This window comes from Phlebotomus argentipes, unplaced genomic scaffold (assembly GCF_947086385.1).
Source record: "Phlebotomus argentipes unplaced genomic scaffold, Phlebotomus argentipes genome assembly contig_5, whole genome shotgun sequence".
Taxonomy (NCBI): domain Eukaryota; kingdom Metazoa; phylum Arthropoda; class Insecta; order Diptera; family Psychodidae; genus Phlebotomus; species Phlebotomus argentipes.
This window is the reverse complement of record NW_026776165.1, coordinates 12,516,910-12,538,288: the sequence shown is the minus strand read 5'-3', so window position 1 is coordinate 12,538,288 and position 21,379 is coordinate 12,516,910. Positions and strand designations below refer to the sequence as shown.

The 21,379-nt window shown below is 40.5% G+C and overlaps 2 protein-coding genes across 3 annotated transcripts; one reads left to right on the top strand and one right to left on the bottom strand.

Annotated features, from left to right (window-relative positions):
- The first annotated feature begins 233 nt into the window (after positions 1-233).
- Positions 234-1,449, top strand: LOC132266033 (protein FAM8A1). The gene has a single exon (XM_059766862.1). The coding sequence runs from the start codon at positions 364-366 to the stop codon at positions 1,261-1,263; it is 900 nt and encodes a 299-aa protein (XP_059622845.1). The 5' UTR covers positions 234-363; the 3' UTR covers positions 1,264-1,449.
- Positions 1,450-8,832: 7,383 nt separating this feature from the next.
- Positions 8,833-20,931, bottom strand: LOC132266091 (RNA-binding protein 24-like). 2 transcript variants are annotated; one of them, XM_059766928.1, is made up of 7 exons: positions 20,481-20,931; positions 18,524-18,903; positions 17,181-17,334; positions 16,069-16,126; positions 10,770-10,908; positions 10,411-10,495; positions 8,833-10,357 (listed from the first exon to the last, which is right to left on the bottom strand). In XM_059766928.1, the coding sequence occupies exons 2-7, from the start codon at positions 18,848-18,850 to the stop codon at positions 10,200-10,202; spliced, it is 921 nt and encodes a 306-aa protein (XP_059622911.1). In that variant the 5' UTR covers positions 18,851-18,903; positions 20,481-20,931; the 3' UTR covers positions 8,833-10,199. The 2 variants fall into 2 exon arrangements, with proteins under 2 accessions (XP_059622911.1, XP_059622912.1); XM_059766929.1 differs by having other exon boundaries at positions 17,208-17,334.
- Positions 20,932-21,379: the final 448 nt, after the last annotated feature.

Here is a 21,379-nt window from a genome sequence, read left to right as displayed (position 1 = left end):
CAGTTGCAGCGCCGCGCTGGACAATCTGACAAACAACGAGAGGGTGAGAAGAACTGCCCAATTCAGTGGATTTTACACGATAAAATTCATCTCTGTGGCTTGAGATCCTCTCAGAAAACATCAAACATGAAATTTTCTTTTGCGTGTCAACACAAAAACATACAACAATGGATTTTTAGGGAGAAATACTGCAGAGAAAATTTGTACTAAATTCACTTTCATTTGCCGCCGTTGCGGCTCTCAGCTTGTTTGTTTTGACAGCTCTTTAATTGTGAATTTTCACAAAAATACATTTTATTGCATTTTCCTGTGGATTTGTCGAGTGATTGCTTCCTGTAGCGATAGAAACTGCTGCCACAAGCCATGACGGACACGACTCAGTCACAGGATGAAGTGAGAAATCGGGGGACGCAGGAAAAATTCAGTGTTCCGCTGGATGATGTCTCGCCCAAGGAAGCGTACTTTGCAGCACTCAGAATTTGGGTGAACCAGGCGAATCAGAGTCACAATGCCATGGCCTACTTCCCGTATTACCTCATGTCCAACTACCCGCAGCTGTTCCCGCAGCAAACATCCGCGACAGCCACGCAAGAGCCCCGGAATTTATTTGGGAACCAGCCAGATTCTTACGACAGTCCGACGGAAAATGAAGAGACCATCCCCGGAAGCTATGAGTTCGTTATCGCGCCCTTCTGGAAGAGAGTACTGGCCGAGATGGTAGACGTAATGATAGTCTTGTTGATCAAGCTTCTCATCACTTTTGGCATCGTTGATCTTCTGGACATCGATATCAATATTGAATTTAACTTCGACACCATCAGGAGCTCCATCGAGGATGACTACTCCGGGTTACTGTCTCTCACCACCGAGCTGTTGATCCTGGAGATCGTCACAAAGCTGGCGGTGTGCGTGTACGAAGCCGCTTGGACGGCTCAAGGCCATGGAATTCTGGGCGGAGCGACGCCCGGAAAGATCATCTTCGGCCTCAGGGTCCTGTATGTGGACGACGTAATGCCCCTCGAGCCACCGCCGCCAATAGGCCTCAACATGGGCGCATCCATGAAGGCTCTCATCTATCCAGCCACGAATCCTGGCTTCCGGCGCGCGTTGTTCCGCGCCGTGACCAAGAACGCCATGATGGCCCTGCTGTTCCCCATGTGCATCATCATGTTCTTCTTCAGGAACAACCGCACCGGCTACGATATACTCACGAGCACGATCGTGGTGGAGGAGAACCCCGCGCCGGTGTTCCGGCGACGTTAATTCAGTTCGACCACTTTCGCAACTGCATGATTGATAGACCCCAGCAAATGTCCCGCGAGTCTTCTTCACCCGCATCACGGGCACTTTCTCCCGGGTTCGCACCTGCCGCTGGTCTGCAGTCCACTCTTGTGATTGCCACCGAGCATTATCCAGTCAATGTAATAAACATAATTTACCAAAAATATAGTAAAGAAAGATTTTTTTTTTGAATCTCCCTATACTAAACACTCATAAAAATTAAAACCAAAATATCTACAAAATTTCCAAAACAAAGAAGAACTGTGTAGAAATTCAGTCGGTTTCAATGTGGGTGCGAACTCTAGTAAACTTTCCCAGGTAATTGGAGAAAATGGGTAAAACCCTGGAAATTAGTACCATTTCATTCGCGCTATTTGTTGAAAATGCACTCAAAATTACCAGTTCTTCCTCTCCTCATCTCAATTCTATTTATTCTTGGCATTTTTGCCCAGGATGTGAAATCCCGTGTTAACTTTTCCAAAGACATTAAACTACAAAGTGCCGAACGCGATGAGCAATTGAAGAATTCGCGTCAAGGAAGATTCTTCGGCCTCTTGAGTCTTCTGGCGGGATTGTCTCTCTACGATTCAGACTGGACAGATTCTCACGAAACGGGCGGGATTAACATCAAAACGAAGTTTCAGGCAACACCATACGGAATAGGTGAGAAAATATCCCTGATTTTCTTAACTTCCTAATCAATTTCCACCTCTCCAGGATGGCCTTACGGTCCGAGATACGTCCCAGTTCTCATTCCGGCATCATATCTCAGCACTTTGAAGTTCGTTCCTGACCAGAAACCCACTGGCAATCAACAGATCGTCAATGTGGATTCACCAATGAAAAAGGAAAGCTACAATGAAGTGTCTAAAAGCGCCAGTCAGATAACGCCTGAGAGATTCACTAGACAAGCGGTCGAGTTGGAAACCAATGCCACAGTTGAGGAGATTCATGAAAATATGATGAATCAATCCGAAAGTTCCACGGAAGCGATGCAGAAAGTCACTGAGGCTCCGCAGACACAGTCTGAAGCGCAGGAAACGCCTCAGAGTGTTCAAAATACCACCCCAATGGCAATGACATCTGGAAACATCACGGTGAATGAGGTACAGAAGCCTCCAAATTTGCCTCCCAATGGAACCTCATCATACTATAGGAAGTTCCCGCCCAAGGGAACATACAACGTTGATTCCGTCAGCTTCACCACTCTCTATCCGCCTCTGGGCACTCCTCCGCCTGATTATGGAGCCTTCCAGGCGAGCCCGGAGGACGAAAGTTCCCTCCGGAGAGCACCAGGAAGCTTCCAGCCACTCATCCAAGTGCCCATCTTCTGGCGGAATCGCTGACGAAGAGTGTGGATTTTGTTCGGAAAATTAAGGAAGGATTTGAAGAATCTAATAAAGCAGAATTAGAATTATAATTGTTGTTGTAGATTCTAAAGCTCCTGCGTAGATCCTGAAAAAATCGAGGCTAACTTTGAGGCTTAATCTATCGTTTATTTCAGGATACTTTTAACCAATGATCTTCCAAAGCAACTTCTACGCTTCATAATTATTTTATTCATTGTTTTCCATTAAAATGTTCAATTTTTTTGCAATGTTTTTATTGAATATTCATTAATCTAATTTCTGACAAAGCTCTGCAAATAGTGTTACGAATTCTGGTGAGTCTAGGACGCACAGAATGTGGGAAACACAGCATGGACTTGGCAAAACTGGAAAAACCTCAACTATTGCCGTTTCACAGCAATATTTCACGGCGTCACAGCAACAATTCGGTGGAATTATGTTCAAATCGATGAAAATGCATCAAAGTTGATACACAGGTTCAAATATGGGTCCAATAATACATGCTTCAGAGCAGATTTCATAGTATTTTGCACATTTTTCGCTCACTGATATCGATCCATTTCCGTTGGCCAAAGACACAACAGCAAAAGTTATGAGCAAAATTAACAGCTTCATCTTGATGTGATCGCGAGGACGGAAAAATGACAACAAGAAAACTGTTTAAAAGCTCTTAGCTTCTTATATATATATACTCTTTTTTCTCTCTGTGAGCAATCACATTCAGACTGTCTCGTCCAGTGAAGATTTTACACGTCAGTTTTAGGCAAAAATTTCTGTGCATACGATTATATTCGGTATATAAAGTCACCCAAAAAATTGTCATTCTTGCAATTTAGATTGTACACTTGGATGGATTTTGTCAGGTTCAAGCGAATAAAAAAAGCTGAGATATTTTGGCTTTAGTTAAAGTGCTTTAGACACCGTGATTTCACGCAAAAAAAAACATAGAGATGACGACTTCACCAGAAAACTAGTATTTCTTGACAAATTCTTTTCAGACACTTCCTCACGACACTCCACTCAAAGATTATGATGTTTAAAAGCCTGATTTATGAAGGGTTTAATTGTAAATTTTCTAGATTTTGTAGCTTATCGTCTTTTTTTTTCAAGATAGTGCAAGAAACCACAAAACCACGGAGCACGGAATATGGTTTTCATTTGTAACTTCTAAAAGTTTCGAGATTCGCTTATGAGGTTTTATGTATTGATTTTTTGACAGGTTTTTTTTTTAAAGATTTAAATACTAGGCAAAATTGTATCTTAACTCTTCATAACTATTTTATTCGTCGTTTTCCCCTTCACATACTTCATTAGCAGGTTAAGTTATAAGTTTTTTTTTTTACATCTAATTATCTACTACATGACAAAGCGTTGCCCAAAGGTTTAGGTATTGCGGTGAGTCTAGGATGCACGCCAACTGGGAAAGACAGCACGGGGTTGGTAAAGCCTCAAGTATTGCCGTTCCACAGCAAAATCTCGCGGCGTCACAGCAACAATCCGGTGGAACCAAGCCCAAATCGATGAAAATGCAGCAAAGTTGGTACATAGGTTCATATACAGATCCAAAAGGACATCCTTCAGGGGGAAAACAGTTTTCAAAATGATTTGCACACTTTTCGCTCACTGATATCGATCCATTTCCGTTGGCCAAAGATAAAACAGCAAAGGTTGTGAACAAAATCACCAGCTTCATATCGATGTGATCGTTAATATTGAGAAAATGCAACAAAACTGATGGCTAAGCTTTCATCTTCTTATATATACTCCTTCGCACTACCAGGAATTACATTCAAACTTCTTAGTCCAATAATGATTTTACACGTCAGTTTTTACCCTCGATAATGAATGTCACAAGCTATCAAAAAAACCCAGACGTTTTACTATCCTTCCGGTAATTAAGGCTTTTCACTTCTAAAGTCATCCAAAATTTGTCACTCCTGCAATTAAGATTGAACGCTTGGATAGATTTTGTCTAGTTGCGGAGAATATAAAATGCACAGAGAAGTTCGTGCTTTAGTTAAAATATATTCAACACCGTGAGTCTTTACGCACAGCGTAGAAATGAAGCTGTTACTCTTTGTCGTGGTTCTGGCTATCTATTTTGCATCGCTAGTCATGGGACAGGATGGACAGGATTTAATGGAACAATTTCTAAATCTACCTTTGATCAATTCAACTTGTCCTACTGCTGTTTTAGCAATGCTGTGCAATATTTATCCAGCCGCATTTCAACCAGAATGCTGTGTACAAGCTGTTACCACATGCTGCGGAAATCTGTTTGCGACAGTTTGTTGCTGGACCACCTATAAGTGCATCTTCGAATCCGATATGTTTATTGGTCTATGTCCAGCCGAAGAGTGAGGAAAGAAAGTGTATTTTGCGCTTGTGAATAAAATTTTGATGTCCAAATAATTTTCGTTTTTTATTCTTGAATTTTTGAGAAAGTTGTGGCGGATTATTCTTCATGATTTCCCACATCCAGATTTTGTAGCTTATTCCTTTTCAAGATAGCGCAAGAAACGCCGAAAAACACGTCTGTTGCACATGATTTTTTTATTCAACATAATATATTTCATTAGAATTTCGTTTATTCCTTGTAGACATGTTGATTCTCAGTAAATTTGCGTAACTGGACAGAGGTTCTCATATTGCTGCGAACGAAGGATGCACTTGATCTTCGATAGACAGCACGGAGTTGGAATCATATTCTGCTTTTCCACCGAACAGCAAAACTCGATGGCATCACAGCAACAATCCGGCGGAGCAATACCAAGATCGACAGCAGGAAAACATATTTGATATAGGGGTGAAGGAAGACATTCAAAAATTGGAGGATTGCAGTAATTATCATTTTCATTTCCGTTGCCTTTGGCCAGAGACACGAGAACAGCCAAAACCGTAAGCAAAGTAAGTGGCTTCATTTCGAAGTTCGCGAACACCACTCAGAATTCAAGTCACACAAAACTGATGATTGAGCAAATAGGACTTGGTCTCTTATATACTCTTGATCATTAGTTATAACAAAGCAAATGTCATGTAGATTTTCTTGTCCAGTAAAGTCTTTACACGTCAGTTTGAGGAAAATTTCCAGTGCATCTTATTATAAGGAAACGAGCTCTTAATTTTATCTATTCTTCCAGTGATTGCGACTTTTCACTTCCGTTTCACGAATGATAGTGAATATAATTCATCCTCAATTGCTTCAAAAATTAAAATTACACACTTGAATGCATTTTGTCTGAGTAAAGCTAAATAATATAAAAAGCTCAAAACTTCTTGCTTCAGCCAAAACCTTTCTCAATACAATATTCCCAACTACTCCGAGTCAGGGATACAGTATGAGTAGAAAAACACGTTTTTTTTTTGTTGTTCAATGTTCACAAATCTTTATTGCAAATAGTATTCCAAAAAGAATCTAATTCGCTCTTGATATCCGTCGTTAGCCTTCAATGCAGAGGTTTTCGTATTGTTCCGAACGCAGAATGCATTTGATCTGCGAGAGACAGCATGGACTCGGAATTATATCAGCGCAGCAAATTTCGATGGCATCACAGCAACAATCCGGCGGAATTATGCCAATGCCCATTAAAGGGAAACACAGCTGATACAGAGGTGCAAAGAGACATTCTGTAACTGGAGGAAGACAATAGGTAGATTTCGCAGATCCATCTCCATTGCCTTTGGCCGAAAACAGTATAGCCAAAGCCGTGAGCAAAGTCAAGAGCTTCATATCGATGTTCGCGAAGACTTTACGGAATTCAAGTCACACAAAAGTGAAAGATTTTACTTTCTTATATACTCTTGATATCTTATTAGAACATATAGGCGGGTATATTCTGGCTTTCCCATCCACTAAAGATTTTACACGTCAGTTTTTAAGGAGTATTTTTAATGGACTCGGTTTATATTCAACGAGAGCTAAAAAAAAAACCCCAGACGTTTTAATATCTTTCCGGTGTTTGAGACTTTTCACTTCAGTAAAATGGTCTTCCTGTCATTTAGATTGTTCATTTGGTTACACTTTGAGTGAAAATGGAGAATATAAGAAGTCTAAAGCTCTTTCCAGTACTAAATTCCATTCAGCACTGTGAGTTTACGTGTGAAACTTAGTGATGAAGCTATTATTCTTTGCTGCGGTTCTGGCTGTAGGTTTTACAGCACTGGTCAAAGGACAGGAGGACTTGATAGATCTCTTGATCGAGGGTTGTCCCTTTACTCCCGTAGCTGTCCTGTGCACCATCTACGCTGCAGTTACTCCGCCAGAATGCTGCGTAGCCGCCATTGCCGAGTGCTGCGAAAACGTAGTCGTAACCACGTGCTGCTTGTCACATGTGGATTGCCTCCTGAGATCATCGTTCTTTGACAACTTGTGCTAACCATCCTCTTTCCAAAGCCTCCTTTGAGTCCGAGAATAAAAGCTTGATCTCAAAATAATTGTGTAATTATTCTTTATTTTCTTCTCAAGTCATTTTTCTTTATAAAAACTTTGGTGATGAAATCCATTTTGGAGAGTTTGCGCTTCTCTTCCAATATATATCCTTCCTGGGAAATTATGAGTTCTCAACAACACTACACATTACACTTTTTTCTCCTTCTCAGCCTTATTTGGTTTTTTTTTTGATAAACTTTATAATATTTTTGATACAATTACAAATGATTTTCTACAATTTTTTTTCACTATATTTCAATTCTTTTCTTTTGTATTGCCATTTCATCATATTATTATATTATCCGAAGTTATAATATTCAAACAGTGTGGAAATTTGGCAATTAATAGCGGAGCCTGATGGATTTTTTCGTACACCCAAAGCTTTGATAGAAACAATTACAGCTGCAGAATGATTACTTTATTGAGCTCAATTGATTATATAAAATATTAAAGACATTATATGTCGTCGGTTGTCCTTCTTGAAAGTTTATTCCAATGGGAGGCCAAGTGCGCACAAGATTGCGTTCACGCAGAGGAGATCCGTTAAGTTCTCTATGCAAGCGCAGTGGATTAAAATATCGCACCCTCCACACAAGAAGAGTGGAACCAGAGGCGTAGCGAGCGGATCACGGCAGAAGACAGTATTGTCGCACAGGAGAGTCCACAAGGGTGCCAGGAAACACGTGCTTGCTTCACAGTCGCCCGCCTTGGAGTGCGTCAAGAGACCGACGATGAGCAGAAGAGCGAAGAAGAACTTCATCTTTGGCTTGGGTTGGATGATTTTCACTGAAACTCTGCAAAAGCTTTGAGACAGCTTACAGTTGACTGATGATTGCAACTCAGTGCTTTTGGCTTTTTATACGAAATTCTGACTATTTTGAAGTGTTGAATATCAAGTGTAGACGATCTTAAGCACCGGGAAGCAGAAAATCACTCTCTTTTTTGAACTTGTGGGAGATTCACGCCATTAAGTAATGATTTAAGAAATTTTGCAAGAACAAAGTGCAAGAAGATAAGGATTTCAATTGCACTTTTGTTAACACAGCAAAGTCAAATGAAGAACTTTTACCATGTAAAAGCTACTGCATAATTTTCTTTCTTCAATTGGGCCACAAATTTAACACATAAACGCATTTATGTAAACTGGATTTTGTTAATCTGGCAATTTTTTCATTCCTTCCTTTCCTATGTTTCTTGTTTTCTTCTGGAATTCAAACATAAGCAAGGCTTTTCAATGAAAGAAACCCAAAAAAATATTGCTCGAAAAGCTGTAGGTAAATTTTCCTATTTTGAAGACATTATTTGAAATGCTGAAGATAGTGCTTAACCCCTCGGCGATCGCGGTTTTCTCACTTTCTCTCTTGCGTGGGTGTAGGAAATGACGATGAGGATGAGTCTTCGTCGGATGGATCATCTGAATTCCCTTCTTCGTCACTCTTCAGCACGGGAGAGGAGAGAGAGTAAAAAATCACCCGCCAAGAAGATGAATATGCGCTGAAAAGAGTGGAAAAAACACCAAACTTATTTATACACCGTGAGTGTGGAAATAATTCTGTCGTGAGTGGCGTTTGGACACTTCAGGGATTTCTGCGGGGCGCAGTAGACAAAAAAAAGGGGGAGACAGCTGCGAACGCCCCCCATTTTTGTGCGACGATTGAGGGAAAAAGTTAAGTGACACCACGTGGACTATTTTTAGTGTGTGTGAATGATAAAAAAAATAATAATTCAGAGAGCATGAAACATGGCCCGAAGGAGGAATAAAACACTTAGGCACACTTTTCTTTCCTATTTTTAATAATTTCTTTATTTTCTTCTCTTCGAGCGAACTTCACTTCCTCTCACTTCCATACAGTATTTTGGATTACTAAAGAATCTTAATAGTAAAATTTACGCTTCTCAATAATTCATAGTTTTTTTCTTTTCCTTTCCCGCTTCTGCATTTTCTCTTCACTTTGTCAAATATTGTTAAGTAACTAATCATCGCGATCTCGCTTGAGAGATTCATCTCAATCTTAAGTGATATGATTGTTTTTCATGCATTCTTCCATCTAAATAAATTATTAACTTAACAAATATAATATCTCTAGAGAATATTCATCATTGTTTTTTTCATTTATTGTATTTCTTTTCTTTTTCAATAAAATAGAAGGGTTTTTTTTCTCTGTTTCTTGTTTTCATCATGTTTATTCCTTATGCTTTTCCTTAAAAACTAATTCATCTCTGTCTTCTCCCGTAATGAATTTTCTCTGTTTCTTCCCTTTTAAGTACTGCAAAAAACATTAGAAAAGGTCTCTTCCATCAGGACGGAATCTATTGTCCGTAATTTGCCTTGAAAACAAAGTGTTAGAAATTGTCACTCGAATTCAGTCGTTTTTTTTTCTTGTAACTCTACTGTGATGTTGTTAGGTTTAAGTCGTACATTTACAAATGTATGACTTGCCATAAAAATAAATAATCTAGAAAAGACGTTTGACTAGATTAATAAAGAACTATATATCTTTTTAAAAATATAATGCGCGACTTCTCAGCGACTCTGCAGGTTAGCCATCTGCAAAACCACGGATTAATCACCTTCAATCCCACAAAATTTACTCTATTGTATTCTTTTTTTTTCATTTTGAATTTGACAATAAATCTGCATGACACTGAACAAGTTTTTCAGAGTTACTTCTCAGCCATCTTGCCATGTGCAAAGGAATACCAATTTTATATATATATACTTTCCTCCGTTAAAATGTCTGTCGGTGTGTCTATAAATAAAAGATAAGATAGAATTTCTATATCACTAACATGTTTATTACTCGTAACTCTAAGATCTTCTCCTTCTTCCATGGTATTTTCTCCCTTAAAAAACTACTGAGATAATTAAACTATGATTCTCTTTTGGTAATAAATTACATATTCTCTCTACTACGATAGTGAATATAATAGTAACTAAAATATTTTGTAGCATATGTTATTTGCTTAGAAATCAGTACTCCTCTATCCTCGTGATCTCTCATCAAAATATACTCTCCTCCCTTTCACATTGAATCCCTTTTATTGGCGTAAATTGGCGAATTTCGAGCATGAATTCGCCTTCAAGTGCTTTTTTGGTAAATTTCATTATTGAGCGGCGCCAGGAGCTTGGGGGCCAGAAATCATTGAAGTCGCGCCTCCTGCAGAGACGTCTGGCCAGCACCCTGGTATGGTGCTAGTCCGGGAAAGCCTCCAGCCGCCGCAGCAGCTGCAGCGGCGCCTGTCTGTGGCAATGTGGCATAAGTGTAGGGAGCAATGTATCCGGCGGCGGCTGCATTGGCTACAAAGACACACGATTAATCATCTGCCAAACACTCTTGGCCACCAACTCACCTGCAGCAGTTCCAGAATACGGATACGCCTCGAATCCCGTGTACTGACTTGGATACGGAGCGGCCGCGGCGGCAGCAACCGCGTTCTTCAGTTGAGAGGAAAGGAAGAGAAAGGTTTGGAGTTACTCGCAACGTGTCAAAAAATTTGAATATTAAATATATCTGAGGTCAATATTGTAATATGAAGAGCCAAATGAAAAGCTTAAATGGTTGGAATTGAATGAATATTATATTTTGTCAACCAAACTATTCAAAAATACTTCGTTTAGGAATACATTATAGGAAAATTAAAAAAAAAAAACAGAGGCAATTCGCCAATTTTGCACGTTTTAGGGTTTCAATTCGAGGCCTGAGACTTACTTGGTACTCATAGAACTGACTAGTGGCGGCTGCAATGGCGGCCGCGTGGGACAGCTGCGTGGCCGGAAGTGGCATTAGTCCGGCAGTCGTGGCACTGGTGCCCAAGTACGGCGCCCCGTAGACGTAAGACGGCGGAACCCTGTCGAAGACACGAGGCGGACGATTAGGAGGGACATCTTAGGCTCATGAGCCAACAATTTGAGAGCAAAGATCTCAAAAGGTGGAAGAAAAACCAAATAAAAATTAGACAATTTCAGGCTTTGGCTGGCCTCTTCTTCAATATATCAAAAAAGGAACACCTCATTAACCACTCAAGTTTGGTAAAGAGCCAAAAAAGAAAGAAAGAAAATCCAACTGTGTCAATTAAACTTCTACGAAATCCACAAAAATCTCTCAATGGCACGTTAATTGTCGTGTATTTGGTGTTACAAACTAAAACACAGAGGCATTCTCAGTCTTTAATCCTCTTTTCTGTGTCGACAGAGAGGAATGATCTTGTTGATTGTGAAGAAATTTCTTACTTTTTCCATCGATTTTCATATTATCTCCCTCTTTTTTCCGCGTGTGTCGTTTGCGCGTCAATGGAAAAACATTGGGGAAAATTACTGACACGAATAATTTTCATATCTGTCGATTGATTCACTTTCACAACACATTGTGGCTCAGTTGTTCGCGTTGCGGCTGTCCTGGCGCACAAAACGCCATCAGGGACGAATGATCTGCAATTAACTGACAAGTGGAACAACCCATTTTGTGGCTTCAATTCACCGACAATAATTGTTGCAGGAAAAGGTAGTCGGAAAAACAGATAATCAACAGGATGACCACGAAAAGAGTCACCATTGTGCAACTTTATCGGAAAATTGGGCCAATTGGTCAAGTTCTCTGGAACTCCTGGGCACTCACATTAACCCATTGATATCATCACAAATTTACTAATTGATTTATAATGAGAAGAGTGATAGGAAAACACCCTGTGGCAGCATTTTTCAAATATACCTGTCGCATTGAGCCAATTATTTATTCATGGAGTAATGAAGCTCACGTTCTGTGAGCATTTTAGCACTTAGATTTCCAACAATGATAATTCTCTGTCTCTCCACCATTTTTCATAGTTCACCTCCCCCAACAAAACCACCCACTCAATTTGGAAAAAATTGATTCTCGCGTCACTGTATTTACTGATTTTCTCACGAAAGTGAATTTCCCGCACAACTCCACGTCGGTCAATAAGTGAGCCATTAGAAATGGAAGAAAATGATCAAAGTTTAGCTGGGAAAAAGCGCCGATCCAATTGAGGAACGCAATTGCGTTGCGTCATCACGAGACAATTTGGACTTTATCCAGACGACACTGTTTTATGTTTTTCGAAATCACGCGCTTTTCCGATTATTGTCATATTCTCGCTTGTGACATTTTATTAATTTTCCGTTGCTGGCTTGGGTGAAAAAGCACACCGTCATGGTTGAGAATGAGTAAAAATAAAGTCTTTCACAATAATGGCCAAAGTCTCTATTGGCATTTATCACACACAGAGAATTCAACTTCAACTGTGCCGTGGAATTTGATATTTTGCCCAATTATAAATACATTTCATAAATCAGGAAGAATGTGTGACTTTGGGACTGAAGAATGCATCACATTGAGTGAATAATTGGTTTTCTTTGGCAACCGTGAAAATGGCAAAGGTTTTTCAAGTTGACTAATAGCGGTTAACCCACGATAATACCGTGAATACGCTCGTGATTTAATCTTTGGGCATCATAAAGTGTCAATTAATATACACAATCTACTCATACGGTGTCCTTTTCGAAGATTAAGCAAATCAAATAAAGCTTAGCATGTAAGTTTCTTGGTTAAACAAGACAATTTACATAATCTAAGAAATAATAATAATAAATAATAATAAATTTATTCTTCCTTCTTTTTCTTTTGTGTGCGGCTGCCGCCGGCTTCATTGCCGACCTCCCCGAGCAAACGGCAGAAAGCTCGGCTCTTCGGTCGTAATATAAATCGTAAATATATATAAAGTGTTGGCACTTTACTGAGAAGATTGAGACACTCAAATTCAGACTTTAAAATTTAAACCATAACGAAAGAAGATCTAATTGTGTCTCTGTATAGAAATTAAAACTTATCAGTAAATCCTTAATTCATGACATTTTGACAACTCAGAAAATTACAATGTAACAAGTTTAAAGCGTATAAAACGAATATCAACGTCGTACTGAGCCGATTTTATTACCGTCGTCTGCACTAGGCATAACTCTCGTGTCCACATTAAGATCATCCTGAAATCGTGAGTCAAGTGTGTGTAAATAGCATGACTCGTTAAGACCCCAAATGCGGAGTATCCACAGGATTTCCCTGCGGATCGTTTGGCGTCTGAGAGCAAAAAGCACGTGCTTTTGGGGGTTTCTGGTGTGGGGCGCCCTTCACGTGTTGCCGCGTGAGCGCCAATCGCGGAAACTGCCCCGAGATTTGCTCCAATCGCAAAAATTGCCACGCAGAGCGCATGTCCGGAAGGGAGGAGCGCGCCAGTCGAACCACTCAGCAAAGCTCCACACACATGACTTGAGCTTTTCCCATGCCAAATTGCGTCTTAAGGCGCAAGAAATCTCTTCCCAAAAATAAAGTGCAGATGAGATTTTTCTGCCTCGATGGCTTCATGCCATCCCAACTTTGAGAGACTCTTTCGCGGTGAACACACGCGATCAGGCATCGAGACGACGATTTTTGGTGCTAATTTTAGCTACTTGGCGACCGCATTGAAGAGAAAATCTAATTTAGGCGACACGACAGGCACTTTTTTCTCGCGTCTTAGCATTTTCCCTCCCATTTTATTTTTTGTCCTCTGATCATTAGTCAAGGCTCGAGAATTGGACAGATTCTCTTGTTTCTCATGGTAGGAAATTGCTGACTACATAGAGATATTGCCACAGCGCTCAGAAATTGACCGCCCAATCAATAAATCATCCAACGAAATCCTGTGCATTATTAATTCATTGCAGGAGGGAAATGTGTAATGAATGGTTTTTCCCCAATGTTTGTCCACTTGTCAATTTTGACGGTGAAAATTCACCTTGGAAAACTCCATATATAATTCTTTTAGTTCAAAGAACCTTTGAACCTCTTCCACCATCACTCTCACAATTATCGCCTCGTCAATTTGCTCTTGTGCAATGAAAAGAGCCTCCAGAGCTTCATATAGCTTTTTACTGTGCACAGCGAATTAAGGCCACGTGAAGCACTCAAATCAATTGATAGAACAGCCCTATCGACAATCAGGGGTGTTTTGTGTTTGTGCACACGAAAAGTGGTGTAAATTATGAAGCCACATTAATTTCCCATTTCCATTGGAAGTCACTTTTTCACTCTTTTTCCACCTCTGCACAAAATAACATTATTTCAACTTGTCCTTCCTGTAGAGCCGCGCAATTGTCGCTTTTTACTTCTCATCACGTTGAGCCATTATCGTTTTTAATCCATTTAGAATTATAGAATAAAGTACGGCTTCACTCAAGGATGATTGTGTACACCAAGTAGGCGGAGCTTTAGAGTGGGCGGAGTTTAGCAAATTGATAGAAGATTCCATACTAATGCCTATTCTATTTATTTTTCTCTAGAAAGCTAGTAGAAAGTATGCATTTTAATGTCTTTTAAAAAGATTCTGATACACAATTAAGAGTATTTAGTCAATCATTATGTCCAATATATTGCCTCACTCTTCTCTATTTAAGTGGGAATGCACAGAAAAAAAGTCAAATAGAAGAAAAAAAAGAACACATGTACACGTAAACAAATGCTGTTGAAAGTGAATAAATGAGAGTTGATAAAAAGAAATTAGCAAATTGATGTCCCATCACCAGCTTCAACTATTTCATTTTAAAATATATGGTTGAAGTGTAAAAAATCGATAAAGAAAACTTCACACAAATTTCTTAAAAAATTTGATTGCTTTCTATAACATTGCATGAAAGGAGAATAAAAATCTCATATAACTTCATAGAAAAAAGACTATGTTTTATATTTATTTTCTTTCTTTATAGTGTTAGCATAACACAATCGATCATGAGTAACAAATTATCATTGGTCCTCAGTTTTCAGATTATCCGCGATCACAGTGAAATTATTTAATTGCTACTCTTACACCACAACACTATTATTATTATGTCAACATCAAGGAAAATGTAAGATAAAAAAAATCTACAAGAAATGTTATTGCTGGCAAAGAAAAAAAAACACATATATTTTCCCTTGGGTTAAACAATGACTCAACTGTTGAAATTGCAAAAATACCAATTAGACCAATTCCTTTCTTTGATTTTCTTCAACACCAACGATACGTCAACAGACCAAAAAAAAACGGAAGGATCGGGATTCTGATCATCTTTTGCACTTTAATGTTTATACACATTTTGAAATAAGATGTCAAAGAAGTCTCAAAGAAAAAGAAAACCTCACGCAACACACCACTAAAGAAAAACAATCAAATTTCTCAAGAAAAAACACTGCTTTTATGTAAAAAAAAAGATAAAAAGGTAAAACTGTAAGAAAACGACAAACGTGTGAATTTAGCACCCAATCTCTTTTAAAAATAAATCTCTCTCTCTCTATTAAAAAATCTCAAGATTTCCACTCACTTTCTTTCACGTAGAAAGATATCGGATTTTTTCATTTAGATTTTTGGGTGTGAATTTATTTTGGGGATTCCGTAGATCGCAACTGATAAGAAAAAAAGAAGAAGGATAATAGAAAGATATAAAAAATATACTTTTTTACTTTCATTTCAAGAGTTTTGTTTGGAAGAATTTGGAAAAGTTCTAACCAATGCTTAGAAATCTGTCAATTTCACTCTTTCTGCGAGTTTCTGTTTTTTTTTGGTTATTACATTACAAAGCAAATTGAGGAAAACATCGGAGAATTTTGTCTCAATTTCACTTTAAAAAAATCACAATCTAGATGAATACGACGAAAAGAGCAAAGAAGTCTGTCTTCACGGAAAAAGAGTGAAATTGTCGATTTGAAAGCGTTTCACAAATCACATTTATTCTGCCGGTTTTTTTTTTCTTGCACCAAATCTCTTTTCTCGTCGCACTTTTTCACGCCCAGAAATTTACTGGAGATCCAAAGAAAAGAAAATCATAGTATATATATGGACAGAAATATTTTGATCAATTTGTTTTGCAAAGTCTCTGTGCCAATTATTGCCTTTCTTGCGATGACATGAAAAACGAGGAGCTTTCATGTGTGATTAGAGGTGTGAAAACACGTGGTAAGAATGCAAAGAAACACTCACCCAAATTGATTCTGGAGCACCGGATATCCTGCCCGAAGTCCTGCAGTGAAGGGAAATCCTGGGAAGAGAGGGTGGAAAAAGCCACAGATATAGAATTACAGCCAATCTGCTTGTGTTCTTGTGATATTGATTCGGAACACAGAGAAAAGCACAGAATTACACAAGTTAACAGTGATGGTTAGAAAAGTAGAAGCAGTTTTGTTTGCATTTTCCGCGCATTATACGCGGAAAAGCCTTTCTTTATATCCATTTGTATGAATGGCAACGATTTAAAAGTGTTTATATTTAACAAATTTGACTTAATGTATATTCTTAGCTTGTTTTTAATCCCGTGCATTCATAAATTTCCTCCCACCACTGTACATTTTTATGGTTAATTCCTTGTGAGTCAGCGTCGGAAAATGGGTTTTTAGTAGTGAAAAATTAATAGAAGAACACCACAATGGTTGAAATACAGGGAAAAAATGGAGCAATTTGAGGTGATTTCGCGGCTTTTCATCGCCAATTACAAATCGTGTGTGGAATCTCACACAAAAGCCACCCAACCAACAATGCAACAGCAAAACTCCAGCTATTGCAGCAATTTTCCACTGACAAGAACTTCTCGCGACTATAAAAATTGATAAAGTGTATTTAAATGGGCGATCGTGCTCCACTCTTCCCTCCACCTGCCCCGCGCCTGTGGGAGCCGCGGGGCGTGAAAGGGGGGCGGCGGCCCAATGCTCGTGGTGTATGGAAAATTCTTTTGTCAAACTCTCTGTGCCACAACGAATTAATCGGACGAAAATAAAAGATATGTCGCACTATATTGTGCGATGATTTCCGACCGGAAATGTTCACGGAAACATTTACAAATGCTACGGTGAACTGGCGATGCTCCAGCGATATTGGCCTGGTAGTTGTGAGCGCCCCATTTGCATACACACTTTTCATTCCTACAGTAGATTATTCTTGTGCGGAGCAAAAATATTTCCAGCACGCAATGAATTTTCCCACCCACTCAATTTGTCTGCGAGTTTGCGGCGACGCCAAGCCAAAGAGGGGGTTGTTGAGGAAGAAAGTGAAAAGCGACACACTCACGCTGACCTTTGGCCGTCCTGATTTTCTCTTACCTCCAAATGATGCAGTGGACAACTCACCTGGTGCTAGATTGCCACGCGGTTTGGCACCAAGAATGGCCAAATTCACATTTGCCTTGCGACCATCAATGATGGGATTTGGATCTTTGCACGCCCTCTCGGCGCTCCCTCGATCACCCATTATCACCTGCAAAAAGGCCAAAGAACATGGAGAAAATTTAGCGAAAATATTCCATACTTCAAATCAAATTATCTTATGAATCAACTGAAATTGATGAGCGCGAAATTTTCTGACTCCCCTTTTTCGATATCAAAGGGCTGAATGAAGGCAAAGCGAACTTCGCCGAGAACTGCAAATTGTGGTTATTACATCATCAGCTCCACTAAAAGGAGTCGACAAATTCTAATATTGTCCCCAAAGAGCTGAGAGCTGTAAGTAAAATTCATTCGCAAATTGCATTGTGCGCTGAGAGCTGAATAAAGAGCAGAATTTAGGCATTCGATGCGGAGGGAGGAATGCGAGAGGGAAGCCCAGAAGAAGGGAGAAAAAAACACCCTCGAGGGGTGCTCTTGTGTGTGTGGTGCAACCCCAAAAAATTATTCTTCACAGTGCCGTCAATGGATGGCATTATCATGAGACGTACGCAACACAAAATCACGAAGGGTGGGCCCGCAAGCCCACGAAACGTTCTCCCCTCGCTTCACGGCTGGCGAAACCACCCTCCGCAACTGCGAGTTCGGAAACTCGAGCTCGGCAACAAAGCAGCATCCTTGCGCAAAGGCACTTAATTAATATCATAATTGAGAGCGATTTTTAATGCTGTTTTCCTTTAGGTGCTTGCCGCTTCTGACATCACTAAAGGGAAGATCGCGTTTGAGCTTGAAATGTTGTCAACTTTAAATTCTGTGTTCGCCAGTTCAATACATATAAACATTTTATTGATGCATTTTTAACAAGAAACCATATGCCAATTGCTTTTTGGCACGAATTTGAAGGTAAGTTGAACAGATTAAGTGCAACTGATTACAAAAAACAGTCACTTTCTCAATATCATTGCTTCAAATCTCAACTGAACTCTGGCAGATTTTTAATTTTAATGATTTTAACCACTCTAACACTAAACCATGAGCCTTTGATCATTATCAGGAGAATGAGTAGCCCATGACAACTCATTGAAATTACAATTTATACGCACAAAAATAACCAAATTTTCCCTTCATCGACATGAAAATAGAGCTTCACAATAACTTACAGATCTCTTTAAATTTTACAAAAGACCGAATGTTTTGTCAACCAAAGAAACGTCTTAATATCGGATTAATGGGTTAATTTTGTCTTTTTCCAAAAATCTTACGCTAATGTTTTGAATACTCACAAATCCATAGCCTCTGCTCTTGTTGGTCTGTCTGTCCGTGATCACGACAGCTTCCTCAATTTCCCCGTAGACGGAGAAGTGCTCCCTCAGGCTCTTGTCCGTGGTGTGATAAGGCAGACCGCCGACGAAGAGCTTCGTCCACGTGGTGTCCTTCTGCTGGACATTGGGCGCCGACAGGGCGGCCGCGGCGGCCGCTACAGCGGAGCCAGGAGGAGCCAGGCCAGCGCCTCCTGGAGTCGAGGACGCCACCAGCGCGGCGGCCTGGGAATTGGCCGCCAGAGCGGCCAATGTAGCGGCGTCGGCTTCTGGGGCTCCAGGCATCAGCATTCTGGGATGAATGGCGGCTATTTTGGTCACTTGTCACTCCAGACGCCCGCGCCCTGAAAGGGGCACAGAGATGTTCATGAGATCCTTGCTTCCGGGAGACAAGCAGACAAAGGGACGTGTTTTTTGCGTGGGGTGAAAAGTGTGTGTTTGCAATGAGCGCCCATGATTTACGCGCGTCTATTTCCTTTTAGGGAGAGAGACTCCTTCACGGCTCGCGCTCTCCTTGTTCCTCCGCGCCATCCTGAGAAGGGATTGGAAACCTTCGATTGATGTGAAATGCCATTGAAAGTCCCAAATGTACACGGCCGTGTGCGTTAATTAAAAACAAACCCCCGGCGAAACATGGCTGGAAAAACACAAGTTCGATGAACCTCCTTCCTCTCGAATTATAGAGAAAAGAGCGCGGTGAAAGAGGTTAAAACACCCCTGAAAATGTGAGTTTCCCCTTCGCGACATGACTCAAAATGAGATTCACAGACACTAGCGCATGATAAATGCATTGAGTTGAGGCCGCATGAGATATGAAAAAGAGGGTGAAACTGAATCAAATTCATCCATATGTGCGCTCCTAATTTCTCTCTTTCGCTCGCCAACCCTCCCAATATTGTTGTTGTTTGGCCAACGAATTGGGGTCCTGGATATCGCTCTCTCCCTGTCGCACTCGAGGCACTGCCACGGGGCGCACAGAAGGGATCAGACGGCACACCAGGCAACCAGTCAACCAGAGACCCATTGTGAGCATGAACGTGGGGTAGTTTTCTCAACACTGATCCTCCTTTGCAGCCCAATGCTAACGAACACACATGCGAGAAATTGAGGAACTCACATTTTGCTCACAATGTTGTATGGCTCCGAAGAAAGGGGAAGTGTGTACGTGTGTACTTTTATCTTCAAACACGAATCACTAGTCCAAGTGTGTTTAGGGTCGCTTTTCTTTGTTGTATACTTTGCCAGAACACAGAGAGGAACACCACGCAAAATAGATAAACGCGGATTAGATCAGTGTGATTAGTCCATGAGTAGAGAGATGAATGGGAAATTAAAACCCCATCATTGATAATGGGTAAGAAAAATTATACTTTTAGTCCTATTTTCTTCGGAATGAAGTGCTTCAAAACCGGATTTTGTTAGCCTTGGCAAAGATGGCCGCAGGACGCTGTGGAATCAGGATCTGTTGAGGAAACAAGTGAAGTTAGAAGCGAATGAACACCTTATCAAAGCGCAATTAAAGCCATCAGCCACGGCCCTGCAAAGGTGGTCATCCTCGAGAGCGATAAAGGCGAGTGTGAAACCGTCATTTTGCTCAATGTTCCTCAATTGTTTTCGCAGCAATAAAAAGTCCACTGCAAGAGCATAAGCAATAAATGTGCCATCTGGTATCAAATTCAAGGCTGAAATCTCTGTGTGTATGTGCACAATTGCTCGGCACTGTGGGCCCGAGGGGGCCAAAGAGGTCCGCACCCATTTGTGTGGGGTGAAGATGCTGGGGACCCCCGCAATGTCACACTGTCTGCCTCACGGAGGAACATCTGTTCGCGCGCGGGGGGCGACGGAGCATTTCCGGATATTTGCAATTATGTGGCGCGACAGACCCACGCACAAAAAGGTCGGATCATCGGTGTTGAAATACCTGAGATGTTTTTCCAATTCTGCTACTCCCCAGAAGATTTGTATTATTGTGAAAAGAGAGTCACTGTGTCACTTTTTTCCTCACACACCAACTTCTTTCTTCTTTCACGGGGAAAAAATACGCGCGCTATTCTGACGATCCACACAAAATTCTCTTGTTCCTCGCCTCACACCATTTGTGATATCTTCCACACACACGCAGTTGTTTCAAAACACAGTATAGGAGGAAAGAGGAAAAAATCACACTTTTCTGGCTCCCCAGAAGATGTTACGGGCCAACACAACAAAGTAACGAGGATTTGTGCGTCCCTCAATTCTTTCTCGGTCTCTCTTCCTTTCTTCACACGCACACAGAGACGCAACTTGGGCAATAAATAGGAGAGTCACCCTCGGGCTTCAGCACGATGCCTCTGCGTGATGTCAACGGATCGACGGTCAAAACACAACTGAACACACCATTCGCCTCTCTGGCTTGCTCTAGTTCCTCTCTTTCTGGCCCTCTTTCATCACAGTGTACCCGATGTCGCTCGGCTGACGACACGCATGAAAACTGCCCGCCAACAGCGCACTCGCTCGTGCCTTGCCGCCAAAAATTGCCAACGGAGAAAATACGACGGACCCTCGCGACGTGGCTTTCCACACTTTTCGCCACTGTGAAACATTTCGCGGAAAAGATCCGCAAATTTCGTGCTTTGATTCGCGCCCGAAAATTGCCACAGAATCAATGATCAAAACGACCAAAACACCAAAAGTAACTTTTAAAGCTATTTATCCTGTTTTTGACATTTATTCTTTATTAAAAAAAAAAAACTATGATGATTTCCACTTTATGTCTTATTGGCCTTTTTAAGTCAATCTGAAAAGAAGAGAATGTCGAATGTAAAACTTTACATCTCTTAA